Raw genomic sequence first — 26,940 nt, 5'->3', positions numbered from 1 at the left:
ACGCATAATGCCAATATATAATAGGATACACGAACTCAGTAAAATATCGACGAAATCAGGACATCGTTCTTTCGCGACCGCGAAGTAAATCGTTCAGTTAGCTTGAAATGAATCCAACAAGGGAACGGGGAGACGAATGAGTTCGTATTGGGAGAAAGGAGTAAAATTGAATTTGAACCTAGTACACCATATGTGCTCTGATATAACCAATAAGTTCAGCATCTAACTAGAACAACAATTTTAATTAGATCCTAAATCTTGTAAGGTTGGATCCTAAATTACTGCCAGGACAATCTCTCTTATTTTTTCCGTTTCTCGATTGATAAGTCGCGATAACCCAATTAAATGGTTTTAGAAGGAAAATAAACAAACTCATCTTGAATAAAATTGTCTGATATATGGCTGTATAGTTTCGTGTGAAATGCGAACGAACGCTAAAAATGAAATAAATGATAGCGGTAAAAATTACGAAGGGTGATAGATCGTAGGCCAAAAGCAATTCAGTGATTCGAAATAATTGTCAGTAAGCCCTTGGGCGAGATCCTGTGCCCGGGATAATATAGGGTCTAGGGCTGACGCAGTATCATTTTCTTATATTTTAATAACTATTCCATTGTTTCCGCGGACAATAAGATTTATATCAAGTTCTGCCATAAATATCAGTTTTTTCCTATCCTAATCGGTTATGAATCGACAGATAGCGTTGGTGATAACGTGCGCATTTCACAAAAGTAAACGATCAGAAAGCCGTATACAATTGAGAAAAAAAAATTGCTTTATAAAACGGGCGTTGGTATTTTTGCACGACATACTGGCAATGGAGGAAAGCAAAATACCTGGTTGAAGATAATGGATTAAAAAACAACTCGGAGTTGTCAATGTTGACCGAAAAGCACGACAACATCATAGGGGTTGGATTATACAACCAAGTCAAGTTGTAATTTTAGACTGCTCGGAATCGAAACATGAGAAGTTTTGAGGTCCATATTTGATTCGAAATTTTCGATTGAAACATAATAAGAATTTCTCGTTTTTTCCTAATCGAGATGGGAGGGTTTTGCTTGATAATTTTCCAAGGTTTATCCTTTCGAGGAGTTTCTATATTTTACAACATTTTTTGAGTGCATATTTATCATAATTTTTAGTAAGCAATATACATGGAGATTTTAAACTTAGTGCACGTTGTAGTAATTTTTGCAACATTTCTTTGTACTGAAAACAACTCATGGCTAGAAAGTCATGAAATAGGTGAGTACATTCAACTTTTTGATCCTAGAGTTTTCCAGCTTTTAGAAACAATTTGTTTTACTGGTGTATTACAAACATTAAGTGTAATAGAATTTAAAATTTGTTGACACGGTTTCTATGTAGACCAGGACAATAAGAATATTTCATAAAGATGACACCCTTTGCGTAATTTTATTTTTGTCTAATTTTGATTGACGTGAGGAGTAGCGAAAGAAACATTTATCTCGGGGTGGGTAGCATCTAGGCCAGGGTTTCCCAAACTGTGTGCCACGGCACACTAGCGTGCCGCCAAGGTCTTGAAAGTTTGTCGCAAATTTTCACAAAATTCCCGAGATTTTTTCACAATAATCAGCACTGTAACATGAACTTTATTACATTGCAATCAGTAATGGGTGTAGTTCGGTACCACACATATATAGGCTGACCCAAAAATCGGATCCTAGTCCATTTGGAACATATTGTATGAATATCGTTTTATTGTATCACCCTGTAAAAAGATTTATTATTCTGTCCATCGATGGGTGATGTAAAATATGCCACAATTCTCTAATATATAAGGCATTATACATTTTCGACCCCAACCCAGCAATGCAAGTTCGCTCAAAACAAAGTCGCGAGATTTTAACTAGATAATCTTTTTTAAAATGCCAGCAGTTAAGAAATTGAAGAGACTTTTGAATTGATATTATTTTTATAATTTTTCACATGAAATATTTCCAGTTAATTTTACCCCAAATTTTGCCATGCAAATTTTCTATCAGTATATCAGTACAACATAGGCAATACAATATATACAGTACAAAAAAAAAAAAATTCCAATAACATTTTCATGATTTTGCAAATATTAATTTTATGCGCTGACAGAAAAAAATAAAAACGATAAAGACTTGTTACAATTGACCCAAAAAATCTTGTTTTAATCCCATTTACTGCCGAAACGAATATTATTTACAAATAAGGGATTTAATAAAACCGATTTGTAAGAAGTGTGCCGCGACTTTTCAATGTTGTTGTTAGTGTGCCGCAAGCTGAAAAAGTTTGGCATCCCTGATCTAGACGTATTGTATTTGAAGGCAATACGAATTTGACTGTTTGGAAATGTACATTCGATTTGCCATTCTGACTGAAAGCCATTACAACTGGTTTTGGTTACTGAAAAGCGCTAACAAGGGCGTAGCGTTCGTTTCCTTGGTGATATAATAAAAAATGGCGACCCGCCTCATCTATGTTGCATTGCATATACATACAGCGATTGTCGAAATATATATTTGAAATCTCAAAAATTTTTACAAAAATGAAAAAAATTATTGCAAAATTTTAATTTTAGCAGTCGAGTGAGTAATATAGCATCAAGTATTTTGATGTAATTGCAAATCATCGTAGCTAGTACATAGTTTCATTATAGGTAAAGTGTAAAAACACAGAAAAATGTTCATGATTTTTAGCCAAAGTTACACTATTAGGTAAAAATGATGGCTATTTTATGATTTCCGTAAAAATCTTCAAGAACATGTTTTGTATTGGGATTTCGTTAATTTTTCAGATAAATTTGGCGAACATCCGGATAATAGAGATTCAACTCTGGTACACGCGAAAAAGGTTTGTGTCTATATGTTGAGCATAGCAATTTACACCCACCAGTTTTCATCTCACTAAACAACGTTACCCGTTTCTCCTACGATATGTAATTATAGAAGAATTAAAAATTGTTATACACTAGGAAATTTAACAACCACAAAGTCACTATTTATTTTGAACCATTCTTCAAATTCTAGTTGATTTTGTGCCAATAAGTACGTTAAAGTGGATTTTTCCCAATAACGATAATTGCAAAGTAAATCGCGATTGACTACCATATTGTCAAACTCGTTAGAAACAAATAAGTGAAACAATAAGTTAAAACTAATTTATATTTCATAATTGGGGCACATACGATAATTGTGAATAGGGGAAATCTGTCACATCGCGAATTCGCGCTTTTTGCAAATTTGTGCAGCAGCATTACTTATGTCGTGTGGTGGTGTGAGATTGTGACTTAAATCAATCATAAATCAAAAGTGCCCATCACTATAGTGAAACTGATCACCGCGGGCTGACACGCAAAATACTTAACTATCAATCATAATTAACATAATCATACTGTAGAAAAATGCTACGAAACAAAGTCATAAAATTTAGATTTATTTTGCCGTAGTAATTTTTCATATCCATCGATAGATTAAACCAAGTGTATAAACAATTCAACCTTTATTTTTGGTGTTGAATTTACTGATTATTCCGTACTTTCAGCCAAACGACTAAACATTATATTTTCATTTAGATGTGTTTTATTTTTAGCTAACGTGGCCGGAAGTTATTTCTATTCCCGGAAGTCTATTTGCTCGTTAATGTGATACATAATGGTTAAAATAATTTGAACAATGATTTATCATATGATTATTTATTGTCGTTAATAGCCTACCGTTATGAAACTATATTCCCGTCCAACTATTGATAAAAGACCTTAATTTTTTTACATTGGAATTTCAATTTCGTTTCGAATTTCTTAGGATTCAATTTCCAAATTTGTTCGCAAAATGTTTGCGTTGCATTTTTATTTTAAAGTAATTTTGCTCAAATGAAATGAATGATGATTCCGAGAATACCTCACTTCGTTTATAAATGGTCATTTAGCACAATTATCATCAAATTGTTAATATCAAAAGCTTTTTCACTCTTTTATTTCGTCGCAATCAATCAAAACCTCACTACTACTATTGAAACAGGCACGCCATGTTTTGAATACCATAGTAAGTAACCTATCGATGAAAAGTGGAAATTGTAATAATGTCGTCACATTTCCCAAAAAATTTCCATCTTTTTCTCAAATACGTCACGATTCTTTCATTTGTTTATGTAGTCATTATAATGCAATATGCTTAAAAACGCACGTAATCATTAAATTTTGTTGCATTTAGCGAGCGAATTATTTGCATTATTACTTATTTCCCTAATGAGATAGATTGGCGTTCTTTTGTGATTAAAAGAAGTGATGAGATATGATTTAAAAATAGCACTAGATTGCTTTCAATTCTTCCTTTCAAGTCCCATGCCAAATGAGATAGATTGGCGTTTTTTTTTTTGATTATTGAAAGTGATGAGGTGCAATTTGAAAATAACACTAGATTGCTTTTAATTCTTCCTTTCTAGTGCCATGCCAAATGTTGCAATGCAAAACTTTTAATAAAATTAAAAATATAAAATGCGACGGGGTTCAATAAAATAGTGCGTGAGCAACTCATTTATTTGTGTCAGCTTCTCATACGTTTTACCCTACAACGTCATTGACTCATGTTGCTTCACAAGCTATTAGTAAATTTGAAAAAATATACTAAATTCATTACCCTATTTTTTGTAGAAACTCTATGGATACTGGTCACAATGCAGTACTTCTTGTGGGTCTGGATATCAAAGATGGATTTGCATTAGTGGAATGGATGAGTGCCGCAGCAATGAAACAAGACCATGCTTTATCAAGTTTTGCCCAAGTAATCTCTTTTCACACTGGTAACCACATACAACATGTGCCCCATTTTATAAATCTCAGTAATCCAAAATTACCAAGGACGTTCCCGCATATTTACTTTAGCACTTGCTGTGAAACAGTGAAACTAAACGACTATATATAGTTGTGCAAGAATTCGTGATTGGAGTCACGTAACACATTACACAATGCGTTGCCACGTCAATGTTTCAAGGGAAGCCGTACTGAAAAGTAGTAATTTGAATCTTAATATACGATACCATAGTTTCAATTTTTTTTTATCAGAACCGGTAAAAGATATTTATATTATTTTTGTAAGCTACGGGAATACCTAGGGCTAGTATTATATGCAGATCAAAACTCTATCCGAGCCCAAAAGTAGGTTAACAGTTAACAATGATCAATAAACAATTGATTAATTAAATCCATATCCACATCATTTGAATTTCAATACCTCAGTTTTCAGTGCAACACCGCGCTTCCTACAGGCATGATTGTTTATTATACGTTTAAAAATATAGCATAAAATATCATACGAAATCTTTACTATCATACGTTATATCCAGGTTATCTTTCATTTCCTCGAATGCATTTTTACGGACAATTTACTGCTGACGTCAATACCATAAATAATGTAAGATGTAATTACGTCAACAAGAGATTCACGGCTCCGAATATAAAAGAAGATATAGAAATCTTGACAAGAAAGGTAGTGATGCTTGACATTTTAATAGCGTATATTTGGAAACTAAGTATATTTAAAAAATCGAAAGACGTCTGATTTTGGGATTTCGGGTGTTAATTTCATATCAAACGTGGAATTGGCAGTTGTGAAATTTAAAGCATGATTGTGTATCTCATGTTTGTGCTTTTCAGTTCAGACCTCGACGTTTTTTTTTTTTCAGGAAAAATGTATATTCCAGAAAATACTGTTGTATTTGTATCAAAGGTACATTTTGTACAGGTAACTGCAAATATATTGCTGAAGCTTTTGCTATTCTCTGTACAGGATGGCGGTTACGAGACCGGAACTACAAATTGGAATCCAGACGGAAGTGGAAGATTTCACATAGACGCTAAAGTGACAGCACTGGTTAGAGAAAATGGTGAATATTCTACCAATGACAGCATCATTGGAAGTGAAATAAAAGGTAAATCAGATTCAGTATCAAGAGGAAAATCTTATGTTGCCAAAACAACGGCCACAGTACTTTTGAAGCGAACATAATACGATTTCAAATGGATATTTTCAACATAATGAAATTGATGAAACCTACAAGTTTTAATAAGACGTTTCTCATGGCGGCGTCGCCTGCTTTACTTCCGCGATACTTAATCATTCATCATTTTATTGGCAGAAACCTCCCCTGTAGCTATAGTGGACTTGGATCCTGACTGGCAACTCGCTTCAGAAATTTACGGATTGCAATTAAAAATACAGGGAGTATTGGAAGCAAAAGTTAAAACGTCCGCGATTCAGCAACCAAAGCCAAGAGGGGACTACGTTATGGCTACGATGAAAAGGTGATTCAAGTTCAGTTACCTTATGTTGCCTTATAATAAATTCATATGCCATGAAAATGTTTAGAAGTAGTTTTTAACTGGTTAGCTTTTAACATAATTCATTCTACAGTGTTCTAATTGATGTGAAATGGCTAAACAATGACATCAAGAATATGTTCAAAAATTCAACTAAACTCTCAATTTCTTTCCTGATGGACCAGTTTGAGATGAAATCACTAACCGGAAGAGTAACCGGGACCATAGGTAATTATGGATTTCACTCTACGACTAACATAGAGCGTACCTGCTTTTCAATTGCTCGTGATATCGAAATATTTAAGCACTCATGGTATTTCAAAGCATCTGTGGCCGTGGTAGAATCAGATACTGTACACCAGTGGTTCTCAAACTTCTTGGTATTGTGACGCCCTTCAAAAAATATGCTCAAGTTGCGACTCCCCGTGAAAAATGTTTTGATATCTTTCAATAAAAGACCTCTTTTGCAATGAGTTTTATTTAAATCATGCTTGAAGAGAACTGCCGTGGTGTCAATATTGAATATCCGTTTAAGTCCATGCGCATACGAAGTGCTGAACGTTGCTCATCAATGCTCGATATTACCATGTTCATCAGTGGATTAGAAACAAGAGAGCTATGCTCAAATATATGGACACGTAGAGCATTTCGGCAATTTCCGAAAATCATACCACAGTCCAACGTTCGGCACGGAAAACTCCCCACTTTCGCTAAGCACTAGATCCACCGGCAATCGCCGAGCACGGAATCAGCTGATGAGCGTCCGCAGAACGTTTGGTTACGTCATAGCAAACAAAAAACGAAACGAAATATTTGAAATAAATATAAATAATAGCCTTCTAGAAAAAAAATCATCTTCAACCACGGACAATTTTGAAGAAATTGGTCCAGTAATCAAAAAGAAAAGTGACTGTTTAAGTTTTCCACTAGGTGTCCAAAAATAATGCAAAACGATCGTTATGTCCACTAACGTGTCCAATACCTAGAATTGAATGACACGCAAGCCTATCCAGTGTGTGTTATGTCATAATGGGAACAGTATTGAATGATCCATGACATTAGTGAGGTCACATATAGATAAGGTTGATCGTCCAATAATAAATATATTGTCATATCCAGTTCTCAAGTGCGATTCAAACAAGATTTTAGACTTTTTCTACGCATCTCAGGTATAATTCCGCAAAAGGGAAAAGTTTTAGGACGCCCTAGAAAAATTGAAACGACGCACTTGGCCGTTGCGACGCCCACTTTAAGAACCCTGACTGTACACAGTTGAAACTTCCATATATAATTAGCGTACTACTGGAAATATATAAAACGACACGTTTGATTTTCTACAATACGTCTGTTTTCTACAATACTCACATTTAATCACCGCTCTGTCGATCTATGTTCATAGCTAAATCCCCATCACCCACGATAGCGCAATTCACTGCTTTTTACATATCTTTGTTTACATTTCTGAGATAATTCCAGTACTTGGAGGTTTAATCGTAATTTCATCAATTGAACAGGAATGACAAGCGATGATGATCCTCTTGCAACGACTGCTTTGCGACGCATGTATCCCGAAAGTAGCTGGCCAATGAAAGGAAGTCTGCCATTTTACATTGACCAGCAGAATAAAATCATGTCGATAGACTTATCAACTGCATTTAATTGCACAACTAATGGAGAATTTAATATAGTAGAAATCATAGGATCCCTGGATCTTGTTATGAACCTAGATAAACGAAATCTGTATCGCAGGTGAGTGCGGTATTGCAAGTTCATAGCAAACTATTATAGAACTGCAACATGAATACCTAAGCTTTGAATAAACATGTTAGAATTTGTAGCGTAATGTGAGGCTACTTACCAGTATCATATCGCGAAACCACAAGTGTTCTTCAAGTACCGTAAGGTTGACTTTGATTTTTCTTGAAATATACATCAGCATGTTGAACTTGACCTCGTCGTGTGACCATTTATTATATTAACTAATATACCCAAAAACTTATTGTTTCAATACATTTAGTCCGTTATCACTATTTTCTAACGGCACTGAAAGCGGTGCTTGCAATATTTGCGAGGGAAATTTTCTTCCGCTTTAGTCACGCATCGTTGACCAATAATATTATGACCACTGAAGTAGAAATATATCTTTGATTGAATCTTATTTCTCACCGTATGCTCGACATATTCGTCTCGAAATGTAGACTACAAGTATTAACAAAGTAATATTGTTAACTGTTGCCCATAAAATTTTCATTTTTGTTAAATCTTAAAAATAGCCGCGACTGCAGAGAAGGTACCAAAGAGACCGTCCATTATATAACTCAGGATGGCGCAATTTCCGAATCGATGAAAAAGAATGATGAGTGGTATAGCCTGTTTGGAGGAATCGTTAATATCGATCTTAAACGTGTACCTGACGAAGCAATTGCGTTGATGATGTCACATGAATTGGCGATCGTGAGAACAATGCATGGCATGAAGTAAGTGTTAACTCAGCAGAAGAAGCTCTGATTCACTTAATATCCTATTAACTTGTCTCCACATTCTCACACATAGCCCCAAATTTGCGTTGCTTGATTATTTTCCAAGACATAAATTTGTTTCAGAAACCCGCAAATCATATTTTCTGAAACTGAGAGTGGAATTACCATTGGATTTATGGGGAAGCACGTGTCAAGAATGAATCCTGGGGAAACTCACGAAGCAAGTGTTTTCGTCAGTTCTTTTGGTAAACCATTAGATGGTGTTGATGTCATTATGGACGTTGCAAGAAACTCAATTGCGGATACGGATTGCGGATGGAATATATGTAGCAAGTCAGTTCTGAGAATGAATAAATGAAAAATTCAAATGAATATATTTTGATATTTGATCTATTAATCTGAAAGTTTAATGTTCTTTCAGCGCTAATGGGCAGCCCCGAAATGCAGCACAGTTTTCGCATACTCCTTCAAAAAAGCGCCCAGGTTTATACGAATTCAAAATCACTGCTTTCGACCCAGGTAATCCAAGAGGTTGTGGACTTGATGGTCAAATATATCCCATTGAAATTATTTTAAGGTAACTACAACAGAATTCATATTAATATTTGATCATAAAATTATTAGCAATTGAACCGATCCTCAATGTTATAATTTGGAAGTAAATGCAAAAACATTAATGTTGAGATTAAAATGTTGGTATTGTTGAAAGCTTTATATTTAGAAATATCAAAAAGTCGGAAGTAAAACATTAATGATTGGAAAACGTGACACGTATACTAATGACATTTTGAACATTGCTAATAGATACACTATGAAAACCATAATGTGTGTAGTTCATATCAGGGCGTTCTCAATTTCATGTGTCCGCCATTTTGATAATGGATTTCGATTATAGTTCATGAGGCGCTAGCCAAATTTTGATTTGTTTTACAAGAAAAAAGTATATGTTATATTATGTAAATATTCAAACTCTTACACTGAATATATTTTCATCTATATTATTATTTTTGAGGTACAATAATAAAACATATATCGATGGTGGCTTAATGAGACAAGAAAAAACAACAGAAAAATATTATGAATATTATCTGGCAACTATACCGTCAGTCATAGCGATATATGCAGAAGTAGAAACCATTCAATGCCCGACGTGGACGGACATAAAAGGTAACTACTGTAGCGTACCGGCAGTCTATGAAATAATTATCCAAGTTCAGAATATCTTTCAATATGATCTGACGTCAAAGTTCTTCTCAATAATCACTTCAAGTTATGCTATTTTATTCTATTTATTAATTAACAATCTCAACACAACCAAATACTCCAAACAAAACGACAAGCATACAATAAAGCGACAAGTACCAGGCAGCACAATGCAAGAAAACAGAATATACACAATAAAAACACCTTGAACAGTACTGATGATAGCTAATTCCATGGCAACAACCAAAAATACAACGCTAAAATAACTGCAATGGCACTACAGTATACTGAAACTATAATATCAGCCTACTGTTTAGCATAAAAACATTCAACAAATTCCCATCCCGCAGTCACAAAACCAGAAACAAACATCCCTGATAACCCACCGGAGACCAGAGGCACTCCCATAGACACTCATGACTAGAATCCAGCCGAAAACCAACCACACTGTACCGGTACCAACCACAGCACGCGCTAACAGGATACTGAAGGACAGATCGACAGTGTCATAGCGCCCCCAGTGTCCCCAATGCCAAAATACCAAATATGGAAACAATATCACATGACATCATTTAACAGATAAAACAAGGGTCGTCACACTACACAATGAGTGCAAAGTCAACAAATTTGTCTGGCATTTCAATCATAAATAAATTTGATGAATGATGTTATTTTGCAGACATATTTCTACTTTACCACAATTTATATCCTATAATGTGGAAGAATGACATCATAGACCTTTCTTCCTATGCTGACGTCAAAAAAAGAAATAGAATGTTGAAATATGCCATGTTCGAGACAGATTTTGACGACCCACGGTATGTTTGATCAATCAATACAAGTTTTTTTTTGTATATTTACAAGATTTTCCTTTTGTTAATGCGATTTTTCGCATATTTGCAGGTACATGCCAATATCGCGTGATTTATCAAAAGGTAAAGCAAAGTTAATTAAAAATTGGATGGAGTGTGGAATGATAGAAACTGATAATCCAGGTAATGTAACTTACTCCTGGCTACTTCAACATGTACAGTGGTGAGAACAACTGTAATTTGTGGATATTTGCAAACAACATAATTTAGGGTTATACATGTTTTTATCAAATGGCTGATGCATAAAGCACAAAACAACAATAAAAAAAACAATCAATATGATGAAGTGTAGCGTTTTATAATTCTAACTCATTGTTACAGTACTCCCAACTTGCGACTATGAAGAGATAAAAAAGCGTCAAAAGCAAGTGAAACAATTGGTACAACGAGCAATAACTCTTGAGCTAACCACAATACCTCCTTATTATACTGCGTGGCTGAGCTTGCAAACGGAATTTGGAAGAAACAGAGAGGCCGCTGATATTCTTAAATCTGTTTTTGTCGACGAGATGTTGCATATGTCTCTCGCAGCCAACATACTGAATGCGGTAATATAGAGTAATAATTTATATTTCTTTTGGGTGAATTGACATTCGTTAATATCAAATTTATCTTTTATCAAATTTAGATCGATGGAACCGTGAATTTGTCCACTTATTCAAACCTTCCCCAATATCCAACAACTTTGGAGTTTGGCGAATCTTACAAAATCGCACCAAACTTGATAATTACTCTTGGGCCAATGACTAAAGGATTAATAAATGACGTTTTCCTTACAATTGAAGCTCCGGCAGACGAGCATCAGAAAAAGGTAACAAAGGCAACTTTTTGGTGAATAGCTAGGGAATGGTATATTTATCGTAAACATTTTTCGGCTAGTTTCATGTAAAAATGTTTTTTTATTATTATCAATTTTAAAGCCTTCAATGAAAATAAAAAGGAAAATGTATTCTATAATTAGGAAAAATATATTTTAATAACTATGTATATTCTAATCGTTATATCAAACAAGATATTTGTAAACGATGTCCATTCCTTACTAAAACTGCAAAATGTAAATATTGTAATGTTATCTCATATTAATCCATTTTTTGTTTATCAGATTTTAGAAAATGTCATCAGAGTTTTAGAAATGCTTCCACCAAATCCGTCATCTTCTATCTTCTCAAAATTTGTTTCTGATCATTCATACAAAATACCTGATAACGAGACCAAGCGTGACTGTTTAGGTCATGGTGCCTACGTTACCACAGATTGGGAAAAGATTAAAAACTTCTCTTCAAACGCAATTTATAGTATTTCAAAAACAGATATTTCGAGTATTGGAGCTTTTTATACTTTGATCGCTCTAAATCTTGCATTTCTAGAGTCTTGTTATCAAACCGAAAATTATGATTCTGACACGATATTTACTGGAAATCAAAGTTACCAAATTGAGGCTACTCATTGGCATAGACCTGAAATGACCGATGATATGAATAATGAATCCCCAATCTTTGGAGTATATGATCTGAAAAGCGCTTTGCATGCAATTATTGCTATTATTCACGACGGCGAAGGGGGGACGAGCTGTGCGCCACATCTGAGCAATAGTTCTGATATTCTTCCACACTACTATAGGTTTATGGAAATTGCATATGGAAACAAATTGATGAAATTACGAAAATCGAATGCGCTAGGACTATACCCGTGCATTAAAATAGACGGATGTGTGAACGAGACTGAATACGAATTTTGTTTCTCTGGCGAACCAGTATCGTTTAGTCAGGATGGAGTGTGGCCGTTAATTTTTAATCCTGGTGAGAATATTTATCAGAAAAACTCTGATGCCTATAGATTAAACAAAGATTTCAATCATTTGTATACAAGGCTATTAAAGTGCTTAGAGACTACATTTGGTGGTTCGCCTGATTATGTAACAAATTGTATGCAAGAAATGCATTATATGAGAATTATTGGGAAAAAATTAGTACAAACTCCCGTGTACAAAAATAAACTCAAACTTGGCACTGGAACTCCAACTTGGACTTACCAGCGAGACAAAAGCGATACGACAGGATTGCCTTTAATCCAGAACTTTGAAACGTTATATTAGAATCATTTTCTTTATTTTTATTATTTCTATAATACTGTGCATTATATATATATAAATATATTTTTTTTGAAAAAAATTATTTGATTTAGTTTCTTTGAGCAAATGACAGTTGTTAAAAGTGAATAAACGGCGCTATCTATTTTGATAATTTTCTTGGATTCGGGCGCATGCGGCTCGCAAGAGATTTATCGCGGCTCTTCTGGCTAGCATTCATTATTATCCAAATTTAACTAAGAGAAACTGTATCTTTATTTTTGGACACGTTTAGTTTTAATTTATTAAGCGGTGGAAGAAGTTTTCATCAATGATTAGAAAAATTATGTTTCAATATGAAAATCGTTGTAGCGTGCAATTTCAAATTTAAACCAGTCAAGCGACAAATCTTACATCACAATGATCAAATTTTTTTTTTCTGCTCAGCTTGGAAGAGAGGAGAGCCGATAAGACGACTTAATCATATGGCAATGATGAATATGAGATTAGTTAGCCAATTATTCGTTTTCAGATGGTGGACTTGATGGTGGAGGAAGCCTTAACCGACCAGCGGTTACGTGAACCACCACAGGGCGGCGAGAACGTCAGCAATTCTTTCGCACATAATTAAACCCGCATGGCAGAAATTTATGATACAATTTGGCAAGGAATTCGATGCAACAACTGAAGCTAGTTTCGTTATATCATAGAATGTTGCTCGTGCTCAACACCCATATTCTGACTGTGATTTTGTGTAAAACAAAATATTGCTGATGTTGTCGCAGTATTGGATCCCAACAATACGTATGCGGCTTTCTAACATTTCTGACTTGTTGCATGCAGCTCTTCTACTAAAACATTCTGCCCACCCCTGCAGTAGAATAAAATGGTTTTAGTCAGTGAGGTTACCTGTTGGGTTACCTACAGAATACGAGGAAATGGAAAATATAGCTTAAGTTTATTATTGGAGGTGATTTAACAACTAGAGTGTGAGAGCGAAAATATTTATACAATAGTTTAATAAAAATTATTAATACACCTTTTACAGAAGATTTATTAGTTACATCGATTTATGGATATATAGAGGAATATAGAAGATTCAAAAAATGTTATTTAGTTTTATTGCGTCGTTTTTAAATAGTTTAGAGATTGATTTCCACGGCTTTCACAAATATTACTCCCGACGTGAGACCAATTCGATTCAGAGGTTACTACACTCCGAAGGCCTGAATGAGCCTGACCGTTTTGTCCAACATAGCACATATATTTATAAATTGGCATGTAGCAATCAATATGATTGGGCTCAATTTTAGCTTCGGGGTCAATTTTGAAATCGACATTTTATCTTTGCATAGAATGTTAAGTTTTATTTTTCAATCTTGAAAAACACACATAATGGTGAACCCACGTACATTTGAACCCATACATCTGCAAGCGTATATCCGCGGGTTCATTCTATATGCGAGTGCTAGAATCCATGGGTTAGGGTTAGTATGGGTTCAAATATCCATAGGTGCAAATTTCCATAGGTGCAATGGTATCCAGGTGCAATTGTCGTGGGTTCAAATTACGAGTTCAAATGTACATGGGTTCAAATGTAATGAAACCGGATAAATATCATACACAATGATAATAGCAGCAAGAAGTTCTCGATGAAGACTGGCGGAATTTTGACATTGCCCCTGTTGTCAGCAGAGCCAGCATGTCATCATCGGCGTATTCAAAATAGTCCCTGTATTTTGTCATTGTAGCTGCGGGTCCCCGCCCATGAAAAATTCTACAGGATTACCAGTTTGCAGCTTTTGGAATTTCTGTCTCAAAAGTATGGAAGGGTCGTATAGTCAGCATAACTACCATTCCGGGCCATAAGACTTTAGTGACCATGAAAAGTTCAGAAGAACAGCATTAGAAGAAACACTAATAATATTTCAATATTATATTCAACTAGTATTATTAATGATACATGATGTTGTTTTTCTTTTTTATGAAACAAGTTTTTAACAGCAAGTGCAGGGAGTCCTCGCAATCGGTTATATAACAGCGAGGATATCCTGTTGTCTTCAGGTGTCGGGGCCTTTGTCTCGTGCGTCAAGTAGATGTGCGGCGTCTCTTCGCCCGCGCGTTGTGGCTAAAGTAGTTCTGTATTTGTGTGATTTAGTTAACTTCATAGGTAATTGCGGAAGTACGAGTGTATGTTGAATATAAGTATACCGGTATTCGAGACTTACAAATGATGACTATCTGATTTTATAGTAATTTAAATTGGGTGTGTTAGGTATATAATTGGGGATATTTTGGTTCCGTAACTTGGCCAGTACGGGTATCACTGTATCATGATACCGTACCTAATCTGGTACCGGTAGTTGTTTGTAAGCGTTTAGCGGTACAGGTATAAATTTCAGAAGAGTGTGGGGTGTGAAAACACACTCCCCTAATTAATTGCGTTGTCCTGGGCCTGGTACAGATTAAAAGTTTCTGTAGATGAGTTCGACATATTGAAATGAATTTCTAGGTTTACAGGTTTAAAGCTGGGCAAACTACGGCATGCGGGTCAAATTCGGACCGTCTGACGGTTGGTCATTTTAATTAGACCCGCCTGATGCTGCCACAAGCAAAATAAAGCCAAATTGCAGAATTAAAAAATAGCTCAAGGAATTTGTTGAGATTACAATTAAATTGAGTTTTACCATAAAGCTTATTGTTTTCCACCTATGCTTTTGTAACACTGTGAATATATTGTTCATAAAATATAAGCCGTACCCTTTCCCTCTCCCCTGGGATAAATATGTAAATCCTAATTCTGTAATTGCTGAATTGGGCCTACTTTTGTACTTCAAGTCCCAAACCTAGTATACTTTAGTACACTCTGACTGTACCAGCACCATTTATATATCTGTATAATTACCATACTGAAAGTAAGAAAGTAGGCTAGACCCCAAATATCTGAATACCATGTATATTCTCTCTGGCTTAAATCTCAGAATCTGTAATTTCGTAATTTATTTTTCAAAATAATACACTAGTAAGGTGCTCAAACCAAACGGTCATTTGACCTGCCAAGGTTTCGCTGCATAATTTGATCATCGCAATGGTGCAAAAAGGATCTGGAGGAGTAGTACTGAAACCTCAGCAAGCATCAATGAATCAATCCATGAATTATGAAGCGATTTCGCAAGATCCATTGAAGCATGTCATCACATTTATAGAAAAAAAAATTCGGAATCTTGACAAAAGAAAAGTACGACAAATAGGAAAATTTGCTTATTTTTGGTTGTTATACTGCTAATAATACACTAACACACTTATAGTTCAGCAGTTAAAATCAAAATCTCAATTAGGCATTAGTTTATTTGCATCTTAATTAAACTGTTAAAACTACATCTAGATTTCAAATATCTTTGTTTTGTAATATTTCAGCCACGACTTAATTAGACTCAATCATTAGTTAAAATATGGTCTGATTTATATAAATATCGTTCAATTGAGATCTGCTTTTTTACGTACATGTAAAAAATGAAATTTTCTTCTTTTTAGACAGGATGGATTCTTTGTGTTTAAGTCTTCTGATTATTTTAATACTAATATGCTTTTTATTATAGGCAAAGCTAGATGGTTATCGTCGAATGGTAGAAGATGGGAAACCTCTAGATCCTGATCAAACTGCGGCGGCTTCGAAGTATGACGAAGTCATTGGAAGTCTTGAGTTTGCGAAAGATCTCATCAAGAATTTTGAGGCGACTACGATTGAGGTAGTTTATTTACCTGCAACCTCACATAGAGCATTCGTTTGTTTCAGTTTTTTCAAAATCTTAACGACCGGACTTTTTATCACTATATGTACCGGTATATATATTTATATACGGTTTTTAGGTTATGAAGCAACAAAGAAAAACTACTCGACGTGAGCAGACTGCCAGAGAGGAGGCAGATCACAATAGAGTTTGTTTTGTTGTTAGAAGTTCTCGCATCATGGAGTTACTCTATGAGAATGAGTTGATAAGAGAGGATTTTCTCAATGGAAGTAACGGAGCTTGCGTAAGTCCTGTTTTGTTTTTTGGACTCTTTAATTCATGATCTAATTAATTTGGAATTGATTAATATTTTGATTGGTGATCATATTTGAATGAGTATCTACTACCCTAACTGACTTTCAATCGCATATAATATATTGTTGTTTTTTGGAATATCGTACTTATTATTTGTATTTCCGATAATTCAGGTGGTTTCGAAACTAGAACTGGATCAACTGGTAAACTTCTATGACTTGTTCATTATGAAGTCTTATGAAGCTGGTACAAAGTAAGTATGAAAAAGAGAATTGACCATTATCATAACTCTGTACTGTTGTATAGTCATTACAGTTTATTACTAGTTAGGACATAGGGTCATACAACCCCATTACAATATTCAGGTCTACATTTTGGTTTATATTTTCTCATCGTTTCAATTGTATTGGTAACCTCTATGTCACACAGCTGCAACAACCATTTTTTTGTACCATTGTTGTTATTGATTATTGACTTATTGTTCTAATTTATGTTAATCAATATAGATTTGATAGATCTAATTATGCAACTGTTTAAAGTGGCAGTCATCGCTGCTGCATTGGGTATGTGACATGTGACAGCGCAAAAGAAAATGTTTTTTAAATTGAAGTGCCAATACAATCAAATTGATATTTTTGTTACAGCATAAACTTCTTATTCTTGATAACAATATCCAATATGTTCTTATTTGCTAGTTGTTTTATTTGTTAGAAGGCACTAATAGAAAGGCTAGGGTGTCTTTGGAGAAAACCATATGTATTATGATGGTAAATCTTTTTCAGCATTACAGAGGATGCTAACTCGGCTGGAAATCACATGTATGAGCTTGCGGAAGGAAGAATGAAAGATATAGTCGGAACTTCTTGTATCCTCTATAATAAATAAATATAGTATTATCTATATGCAAATTTCAAATTGCTGTTTTAACACATGTGAGCCCAGTAAAAGCATGCTTATTTCTGATGAAAGTATAAAAGAATAAATCGAAATAATGTTTCTCATAATTGTTAAATATTTTGAGTTCAGGACATTAATCGATCTGTTTATGCTGTTCTGTCTGTTGAACCTTGAATAAACCTGAATTAAAAATTAAAAGTTTCAAAAATATTTTTGTATCTCGTTTGGAATGGTGAGTTATTCACTTCTGTTCAATGTGACATCAAATAATCGTTTTGAAATATTGTCGCCACAGGTTATATCATTGTTGAGTTACATTTTATGTATTTTCCTCAATTGTCAAATTGTCACAAAGACAAAGAACTTCATGCTTTGTTGGATCGTATTAACGATTGCAAATACTTTGAAGACCTCAGAGATATCAACCCAGTTCCTGAAACCCACCACACACGTGAGCACAAACAAAAAAAAATTTTATGTGGTTTTCATGCTTTATCCCAGATGCCACTAATACTGAGTATGATATATCTTTCATCTCAGCAGCGAAAAATGAAGTTGCGAGTGTGAGTTCAGACTCTAGTGCGGAAGAGGAGTTGAGTGAGAAACAAGAAGAGGAGAAGGATTATGAAGAGGAACGAAATGAGGATGAGGAAGTAGAGACTGCCGAGACGCATGGTAAGATGTTACTTCAGTTGTTTGCTGGAGGAACAGTATTAGAAAAGCACAAATACTGTGCAGGGATTCGCAGAACTGAATGAATTTATATTCTGGATGTTTTCTGAAAATAATATTTTTGAATATGGAATATTCGATTCAATTTAAGCATCTTGATCCCACGTTTTCATTCCTTCCTCACATTTGTGTGTTTTCTAGCGTTGAGTCCAAACACATCTGACTCCATCTCATCTTCTGGATTTGCTGATGCTCCATTGAAGACAGAAGAGGTAAATTTATGGTAGGATTATTATAGAGGAAAGCTAACGGGATGGCTCAATCATCTATGGTGAATCGCAGCGTCTTTGATAACCGGTCCATGATGGACATAGGAATTTAGTCAATTATTTGTTTCAAATCATAGACTTTATCATGGTGGAGGAAGCCGTAACTGACCTGCAGTTATGTGAACCATCCTACAATGGTGAGGAGTCTGGAAATCCTCTCATTTTTAATTACACCCTACAAGATTTTGATCTGCGGACTCACATAGGGAAATCAAATGTACAATGATAAGCATATTACTAGCACTTAGCATAATGCATCATTGGTCAACAATAATTTATCATTCAAATTTTTGTAATTTTTTTTTCTTTCAGTTTTTGGCTTCAAGCAGATCAGTAACTTACACAGCTCATACCAATGATACAACTAGTTGGCAGCAACAACCATCTAAACCAGAGGTATTAAATATTGAAGGAATTTTCTTCAATATATGTTTGAAATTGATGGATGTATGAATAAATGAAAAGAAAAATTGCTTCAAAATATAAATTTATCTAAATACAATTTCTTTTTCACTTCAATTTAGTGTCAAATTTTAGGGTCACCACCATGTGGCATGACTGTTTTTTCCTCAGACTGTATGTATGCCAACGGCTTGCCAACCTTGTTTTTCGTGGACAAATTTATTCAGTTGATTAGTTTCCAGCCTACTTGGTGCAGTGAACAGAATTAAATACAATATATTTGAGTATAAAATCAATTTATTTAAATCTTACATACACAAATCCTATTACATTTTTATGAGCCCATATCTACTTTTTAATACCTGACGAGCAGATAATCGTATGTTGTTATCTAGCAGGCTGGTGACTATTTGCCACAAAGTGTCAATTTCCAGTATACATCTACCGTTCCCAGCCAAATGAAGATACAAAATCAGTCCTCTTCGTATCAGGCTCAGAGAATTCAGGAAGTTTTAGCCGAAGTTCAAGGACCTTGCCAATTCTTACAAGAATCAATCATCGAACGTGAAAGTAATTTTTAATTTTTTTGCTGAAAATTACGGTAGTAATCATTGTTGTTCTTATATTTCGGGTGATATTAAAAATTGCAATGTTCGAAATATTTCCAAAATTATTTTATTATAGTTGTTCTCAGTAATGCTGATAGATGCTTTAAAATATAAAAGACTGGCGGAGGTTCTCTTTAACTTAGGCATTTCATAGGTCACTAGCGAGTTTACTTTTAAATGTCATTTTGTGACTGTACTTTTTACCAGCTTTTTTTTAACAGTGGGGGCTAATCCCGCAATTCTGTCATTTACCGGGATGGAAATGCACCAACAGACAATGCCTGCTACTACCGTTTCGCCGACATCTCGTACACACCAAATGCCACGGACATCAGCGCTCGAATCTGTCTTCCAACAGGGCCAAACGCAGAGCATTTCACCTATAGACCAAAATATGATGCAGTCACAAGGGCTCCCTGGCACCCAGCAACATTTGCAGACAAAACAGAAAGACAATCAGTCCCCTCTTAACAACACTGTCTCTCACCAAGAACATTTGAACACGGTTTCGGAAACGCGCCAATCCGGCCCCCAAGAACCTGATTTTCCGTCTTCACCAAATACATATATGCCGCCAGCGACAAGCACACAACCTCCATCTACTGTGGGTTACACGATGGGCAGACAACCGCCTGATAATTTAGGCCTTGGTCAGACGACATTCGGAAGCCAGCAGCAATCTTCAGAGCAACAAATGTCTTTCATTTCACAGACGACCAATGAGTCTGAAGCATTTCAACAGGATGATAAGGTGAATTTTAATTTCAGCTGACGACCTAACTATCTCGGCCCCCCCAACTTATTCAGGGTGTGAGAAATTGAGTATACAATTCCAAACACTACTGGTCTTTTGAAAAATGAAATAAATATATTTATGGCTGCATGCCCAACGTGAAGATGGTAGTAACAAAAAGAGCCTAATAACAAAAATTTGTACTTCTTTGCCACAAATAGGCTACTTTATAACATGTCAAAAGTTTCCCCAGAGAATTTCATCTGTGTTATTCATAACAACTCAATTTCTGACTATATTCACTTGGTTATGCTTCAAGTGTCTCGGCAACTACTTTATATTTACCGGTACCGGTACTTATAATAGTTCCTCCTTGTATTCTGGATAATTTCTTAATAGCTTGTGTATTTTCTTGGCCTTCTCGTGTATTAAACTCTGAATTGGTTTCATTTTCATCTATCTTTGCTTGAATCTAATTTCTTTTTAAATTACCTCCAATAATTAATCAATTGAATCAAATTCTAATATTTTTTTAATTTGTGTTGATTATCTGATACATTTTAAAAAACTAAATTCTAAGTAATTAAACCCTTTCTATTGCAGGTTCCGTCAGACGCATACAAATCTAATGCCGGTTACCCACAGTCACATACCCAACAACCCGCTGTAATACAAAACCTAATGCAGCAACATTCTCTTTCAACCCCATCTCTTCAAGCCCCCGACCCACCATCAACCCACATTCCCTTACCAAATGAACAACAGTCTGGATATAGAAGTTACCAAGTAAATGACAATGTACAGGCCGATATTAAACCAATTGAACCAACATCACAGAACCAGGTAACCACTTTCCAAGATATATGCCAATTTGCGACCTAGCCGATTATGCACCTCTGGTTTTAATACCTTGCCCCCACCTCACCCATGGAGCAAAAATCGAGTAGGTAATGCAGAACCGGACAGATTCTAGTTCTTCCAAATTCGGTAGCATTTTGCATATCGATTAATATTATTGGGTGCTTTTCCAGAGCTTTGTTCAGAGTGAAAGCGTAAATGAGCATCATTTGAAAAATTGCTCATTATAGCCACATTACTTCACATGAATTCGATATAAATTTTTGGTACTCCCGTAGTATATGAACCAAGATAGTGAACACCGGAACATAGTATGTGTACCAGGTTAGGGTTAGGCCATAATTTGATTCCAATTTTCCTTATTGTAGTTCTATTACAAGTGGGGGATTAGCCAAGTGACTCCCATAATATTTGTACCTGAAATTATGGCCTAACCCCAAGCTGGTACACATACTACGTTCCAGTGTGCGCCATCTTAGTTCACCTACTACAGGAGTACCAAATATTTTTGGTTTATGAAGAATTTGGAATAGTTGCATTACAAGTTATTCGAACAAATAAAATCTCATAGTAAGACAGTAAGGCATTGCATTTGATTTCTAAAAAATAAAAAAGGAAGCCGTGCAAAGTAATATCTCAATTTTTCTGTATTACTAAATTAAAGCTCCTTAGAGATGTTGTGATTTCCATATAATATTAGTTGTACATTTTATCTGATATTTTTTTGTCCAACGACATTCTGAGCACTACATAACTGCTGTAATAATTTTGTTTTAAGCGATCATCTCCAAGCGTGATGCAACAGGACCAAACCATCAGTAAAGATTCTCAAGGTGACTTTCATTCAGTATTCAAAAACTTATTTCAGCTGTATCTTGACTGTCTTTTGCAGTATTCATTGTTTTTTTAAAACTGCTGTTTAATATTTACAGATCCTGCAGTTTCATCCAGCACTGGAGATTCGCCTCGTGAAAGCAAAGTAGGAAACCAACAACAACCAGGTGACCAAAACCAAGGATACCAATCAAGAGGGGGGCAGCAAAATGCCAATGCTGGTAGAACAGATAGAGGAAACTATGGTAGAGGAAATCAGAACTACAAATCTGGACCAGTTAACCAGGGTGGTGGTAATGGAGGTTACCATCAGCAGAGAGGAAATTACAGGTGAATAAAAATACCAGTGTTAATTAGACCTGATTCAAACTCAGTCTTGACTACTTGTTAGAAAGAGATTGTCTTGAAACCCGTAAGATAATTTTAAAATAGCAAAAAATATCTGGTGTAATACAATTTACCGATTATTGCTGCAATAATTTGAATAGGCTGTGTTGTTGCAGATTTAAATTTGTCATACAATACATAATTTAATTCTGATTTGCTTCAGTTCCTGTGAGGCTGAAGGTTCAAGTATTAGTGACACATATTTATTCATTTCACAGTTTTCGGCTCGGGCAGGACTTGTTACCAGCAGCAGCTTTTCTCTCTCGAAACTAAAACTAAAAATTTCTGATATTTGGAACTCCAATGAACCAAGACTAGTGACTAGATTAGTGGTTTAGGAATTGTACCCAATACTGACAACTACTAAATCATAGTTCAGTAGCTTCCAGTACTACATTGTTCCTTTTTATATTCCAGGGGTGGAAACAGATACAACAACGGGAATTTCGATAGCATTGGAAGACCAAACAATTACCAGGGTGGATACCAAAATAACCAATCTGGTGGTTACGTGCCTAGACAATATCAGGTGCGTTATTATTATGATACCCACAAGCTTTGAACCCGATCAGAGAGTATCTCATGTTTCTTTCACTTCTATGTCACAAGGTAGTATTGACCATGTAGTAAGTAATACCTTTATGTTTCATGTTTTAACCTCATTAAGAGTGTTAGCAGATTTCTGAAGACTTTCCTGTGTGTTGTCGTTTTTTTTTACGATGCTCACTTCAAAATAATTCATCTTTTCTTATAATAATTAAGGTAAAGAATGATAATTAACCTTTTGTCTCTCATTTAATTTCGTAGCCGGATCAGTATGGATATAGAAGAGGTTCTGGTGGTGGTATGAGAGGAGGCAGAGGTCAGTAATTTTTTTTTATAGATCTTTTGAAATCTCCTCGTTAATTATCAACAAATGTTGAATGGTTTTAAGAGATAGATCAACTTCTCTAGCCATTTAACTATATGGTATTTAAGATAGTATGATGTAAGTGCATGACATCAAGGCAAACCAAATCATCGTAATTAAAGCTTTGTGACCAGCGTTTGGACGCTCCAGAAGTATGTGTATTGTGTACCAACACGGAGGTAACTAATTTACATCAAGTTGTGTACAGTAAAGGGACGGAAGCCTATGGGCAGGTGGATATTCACTTGGCTAACACAGACAGTCACCGAACTCGTAATAGAACTCAACTAAGGAAAATTGGAATAAAATTATGGCCTATCCCTAACCTGGTACACATACTACGGGAGTACCAGCATTTGTTACTATTATAAATATTTGTTACACTGGCGTTAATCGACTTTTCATTCTTAAATGTGGCAATTGAGGAATCCATAAAAATAAAACGGGATTTTTTTCATTGAAAAGCAGGGGGCAGTGGGGTGGTTTGAGAACCACTGCTCAATCAGAATTTTTTTTTATGTATAGTCAAACAAAATCTTTGAACTGAGTTTTTTTATACAATCCTTTCATTTCAGGTCACCAAGGACGAGGTAATCCTAGAGCTGGAGGAGGTGGCGGCAATTACAACAGGTCCCGGACATTCAGGCCACATCAATCTGGCGAACAAGCGACGTAATTGTTACTCATAAAAGCAGAACGACGTACTTAAGCGACCAACTAAATAACTGAACTTTTATTATCTTTTGTATAACGATACATTCATCTTCATTCAGTAATATACTGTTGTGCTCGAAAAGCTTGGTATTGTCGAATTGATTTAATGAGGTGCGATTTATCTCCGCCTTTTGCTTGAACATGCATGAATTGATATGTTTCAAACTTGGCCGTTTCTTTTTCTTCAGTTTCTATTCTGCCCGTCATGAACTCTTGAACCTGCAAAAAAATTTTCATGCTGACAACCTGTGTTTTACTGGTAGCTGCTTATTTACTGTGCTGCCGTTAAGTTTTCCAAAAAAAAATGAAATGCGGACTGAATTTATTGTTTAGTTGAATGTTGATTGGGTTGGTCAAGTATCACAATTATGAAGCAAATCTTTCGGTAACAACTGTTGGCTCATCATACGCGCCAACAGTTAAGAAATACCTTGCCATTATCGTTGTGTTGCAAAACGGATTTCCAAAAAGGGGGAATCACTTTGAGGTCTATCCAGACTCTGTGAATCACGATATGATTTTCTCCATCAATGGTTATTTTAAAACAGATAAACATGTGGAAAGAAGTTTAATACAAATCAACACGTTTTTGTCATCGAATGTGTTTAAGTGAATTGCTGTTGGAGGCTTCAAGGAACGTTTGTTCTCTTCACCGCGCATGTTTATTATCGGGGTTTTCCAAACCTATATTACGGGTAAAACTGCTATTTTCAGGTATTATGTCTCCGCAACTATTCTTAACCATTTTGGTCGAATTCGAAGGATATTTATTGATACGATTGGTCTAAAAGTAGCCACAAGCTTGCAAAATCTTTCCAACTGCCAAAATGTTTCTCACGTATAATATTTTCTTAATAATATACCGCATTTTGGTCATCTGAACTTCCTCTCCTGTTCCATTAAAAACGTTTTGGTCATTTCACCAGATTGGCGCAGTTTTCAATCAAAATTTCCTTGTTTTCAACAAATCAAATTTCTATGCTAAACGTTTTTTCTCTGAGAAACGCCGCCTCGGAGTATTATTTTCTCCTAGTTGTCCGAGACAGTAACTTGAATTGTTCAAGCTTTGTGTCAACCGATATCTACTCTGTCACAAGTATATATCAATACATATGCTAAGTTGCTTTGAGAAAATTAGTACAAAAAGGAATTTGAAGAAACTAGAGATTAGGTAATGACTATAATAGGATTTCATCGCTTAACAAAGGCAGATTTACATGTTTTTATTTTAATATTAGGGACACAACACCCTTCGATTCGACTTCTGCTATTCTGGGTCTATCGGTAAAACGCAGGAGGGCGCAATAACTTACCAACTTCTCAGATTACAGTTGCATCTTAATTGGCATAACTTGATGCCAAGCGATTTAATGTTTTGGTGTTGTAATTAGTTATGGAGTTTATTAATTTGGATGAGTAATTGTCGGCTGCGTGTTTTCATTAAAAATAAATAGGGATTGGTTCCAATTCACATTTAATTCATTCAAACTGATCTATGGGAGTTCACTCATGTTACTTACTGTATTGACATACAGGCATAGGTAGGCTAATACGAGTGGAAGTGGTGACTTCTATACGGCCCATGGGCCGGGGCCACGGCCCATCGAATTGGGCCTCGGCCTAATACAGTACGGTAATATACCGTGTCTTCCTTCTGTTCTATGGTTGTAGAAAGGACAGAAGAAGAACTATTTGATTGCGTCATACTTCTGTAGCTACTTCTTTACATCATTTTGCTTCTATCAATATTACCATGCTGCTGATCTTCTAATAATACAGTTAGTATGAAACATGCAAATTAATATTTAATACATCATTACAAATTTTGAGACCTCTCAGTAACCCTTTCTCAGCAATTCAGGACATCTTGCTTCCTGATACAGAACTTCTTCGCGTTCTGCAAATTCAGACATTCTGGACAGATGAAAGAGAAATAGATAGCAAATTGTGTGGTAATTCTATCTACATTCTTGTTATTACTGTATAACTGTACCGTACCTACTGTATACAGACATAACTGTATAATCTCATCCTTAAAATTAGTTAAGGGATAAAAAAGTTTTGACATCTTTATACTTTTTTGATGTCTTCATAAGACGTCAGGGTGTCTTCAGGTTTTGGGGATCTCAAGTTCCAGAATCATGGAACAGGTTCTTGAAAATAGTTTAGAAAGTGTATGCTAGTATAGTTTGGTTTTGAAGTTTTCAGGTACCGGTACTTTGATTACTGCTGGTATTTTGACTTTTGATTACTGGTATTGCTGTATTGAGCTATTCCTGTATTCAGAGTGGAAGTGGTGACTCCTCTTCGGCCCATGGGCTGGGGCCACGGCCCATCAAATTGGGCCTCGGCCCATCAGGCTATGGGCCGCGGCCCATCAAGTTGTGTAAAGAAACTATTCACTTGGCTAAAACAGACAGTCCCCATACTCATAATAGAACTATAATGTAAAAAATCTGAACAACCCTAACCTAACCCTAACCTGGTACACATACTACGGGAGTTTATTTTTTGGTTCGAATATTGACAATTTTGTAAAAATTGAAAATTTTGGTAAGATAATTGAATTTTTCCTGACGGGGCCGCGGCCCATAGCTTGATGGGCCACGGCCCATGT

At 35.4% G+C, this 26,940-nt stretch overlaps 2 protein-coding genes across 4 annotated transcripts; both read left to right on the top strand.

Moving 5' to 3' along the window:
• The first annotated feature begins 836 nt into the window (after positions 1-836).
• LOC120334319 (uncharacterized) lies at positions 837-12,964 on the top strand. The gene is made up of 17 exons (XM_078109368.1): positions 837-1,248; positions 2,792-2,847; positions 4,646-4,775; positions 5,338-5,480; positions 5,781-5,922; positions 6,130-6,295; positions 6,405-6,538; positions 7,825-8,059; positions 8,584-8,787; positions 8,914-9,123; positions 9,212-9,367; positions 9,803-9,957; positions 10,673-10,811; positions 10,897-10,988; positions 11,187-11,413; positions 11,494-11,676; positions 11,968-12,964. The coding sequence occupies exons 1-17, from the start codon at positions 1,158-1,160 to the stop codon at positions 12,958-12,960; spliced, it is 3,456 nt and encodes a 1,151-aa protein (XP_077965494.1). The 5' UTR covers positions 837-1,157; the 3' UTR covers positions 12,961-12,964.
• Positions 12,965-15,927: 2,963 nt separating this feature from the next.
• Positions 15,928-24,644, top strand: LOC120334206 (uncharacterized). Of its 3 annotated transcripts, none has more exons than XM_039401671.2 (17): positions 15,928-16,171; positions 16,533-16,682; positions 16,804-16,968; positions 17,153-17,232; positions 17,762-17,844; positions 18,232-18,327; positions 18,417-18,551; positions 18,750-18,820; positions 19,190-19,273; positions 19,678-19,849; positions 20,109-20,638; positions 21,224-21,463; positions 22,257-22,311; positions 22,411-22,642; positions 23,117-23,228; positions 23,507-23,561; positions 24,185-24,644. In XM_039401671.2, the coding sequence occupies exons 1-17, from the start codon at positions 16,022-16,024 to the stop codon at positions 24,283-24,285; spliced, it is 2,511 nt and encodes an 836-aa protein (XP_039257605.2). In that variant the 5' UTR covers positions 15,928-16,021; the 3' UTR covers positions 24,286-24,644. The 3 variants fall into 3 exon arrangements, with proteins under 3 accessions (XP_039257605.2, XP_039257604.2, XP_039257603.2); XM_039401670.2 differs by having other exon boundaries at positions 15,929-16,171; positions 18,420-18,551; positions 19,675-19,849; XM_039401669.2 differs by having other exon boundaries at positions 15,929-16,171; positions 19,675-19,849.
• The last annotated feature ends 2,296 nt before the right edge of the window (positions 24,645-26,940 follow it).

The sequence above is a fragment of the Styela clava genome, chromosome 15, assembly GCF_964204865.1.
Source record: "Styela clava chromosome 15, kaStyClav1.hap1.2, whole genome shotgun sequence".
Lineage (NCBI taxonomy): Eukaryota > Metazoa > Chordata > Ascidiacea > Stolidobranchia > Styelidae > Styela > Styela clava.
Note: the sequence above shows the minus strand (reverse complement) of the source record. Positions and strands in the feature narration are given on the sequence as shown.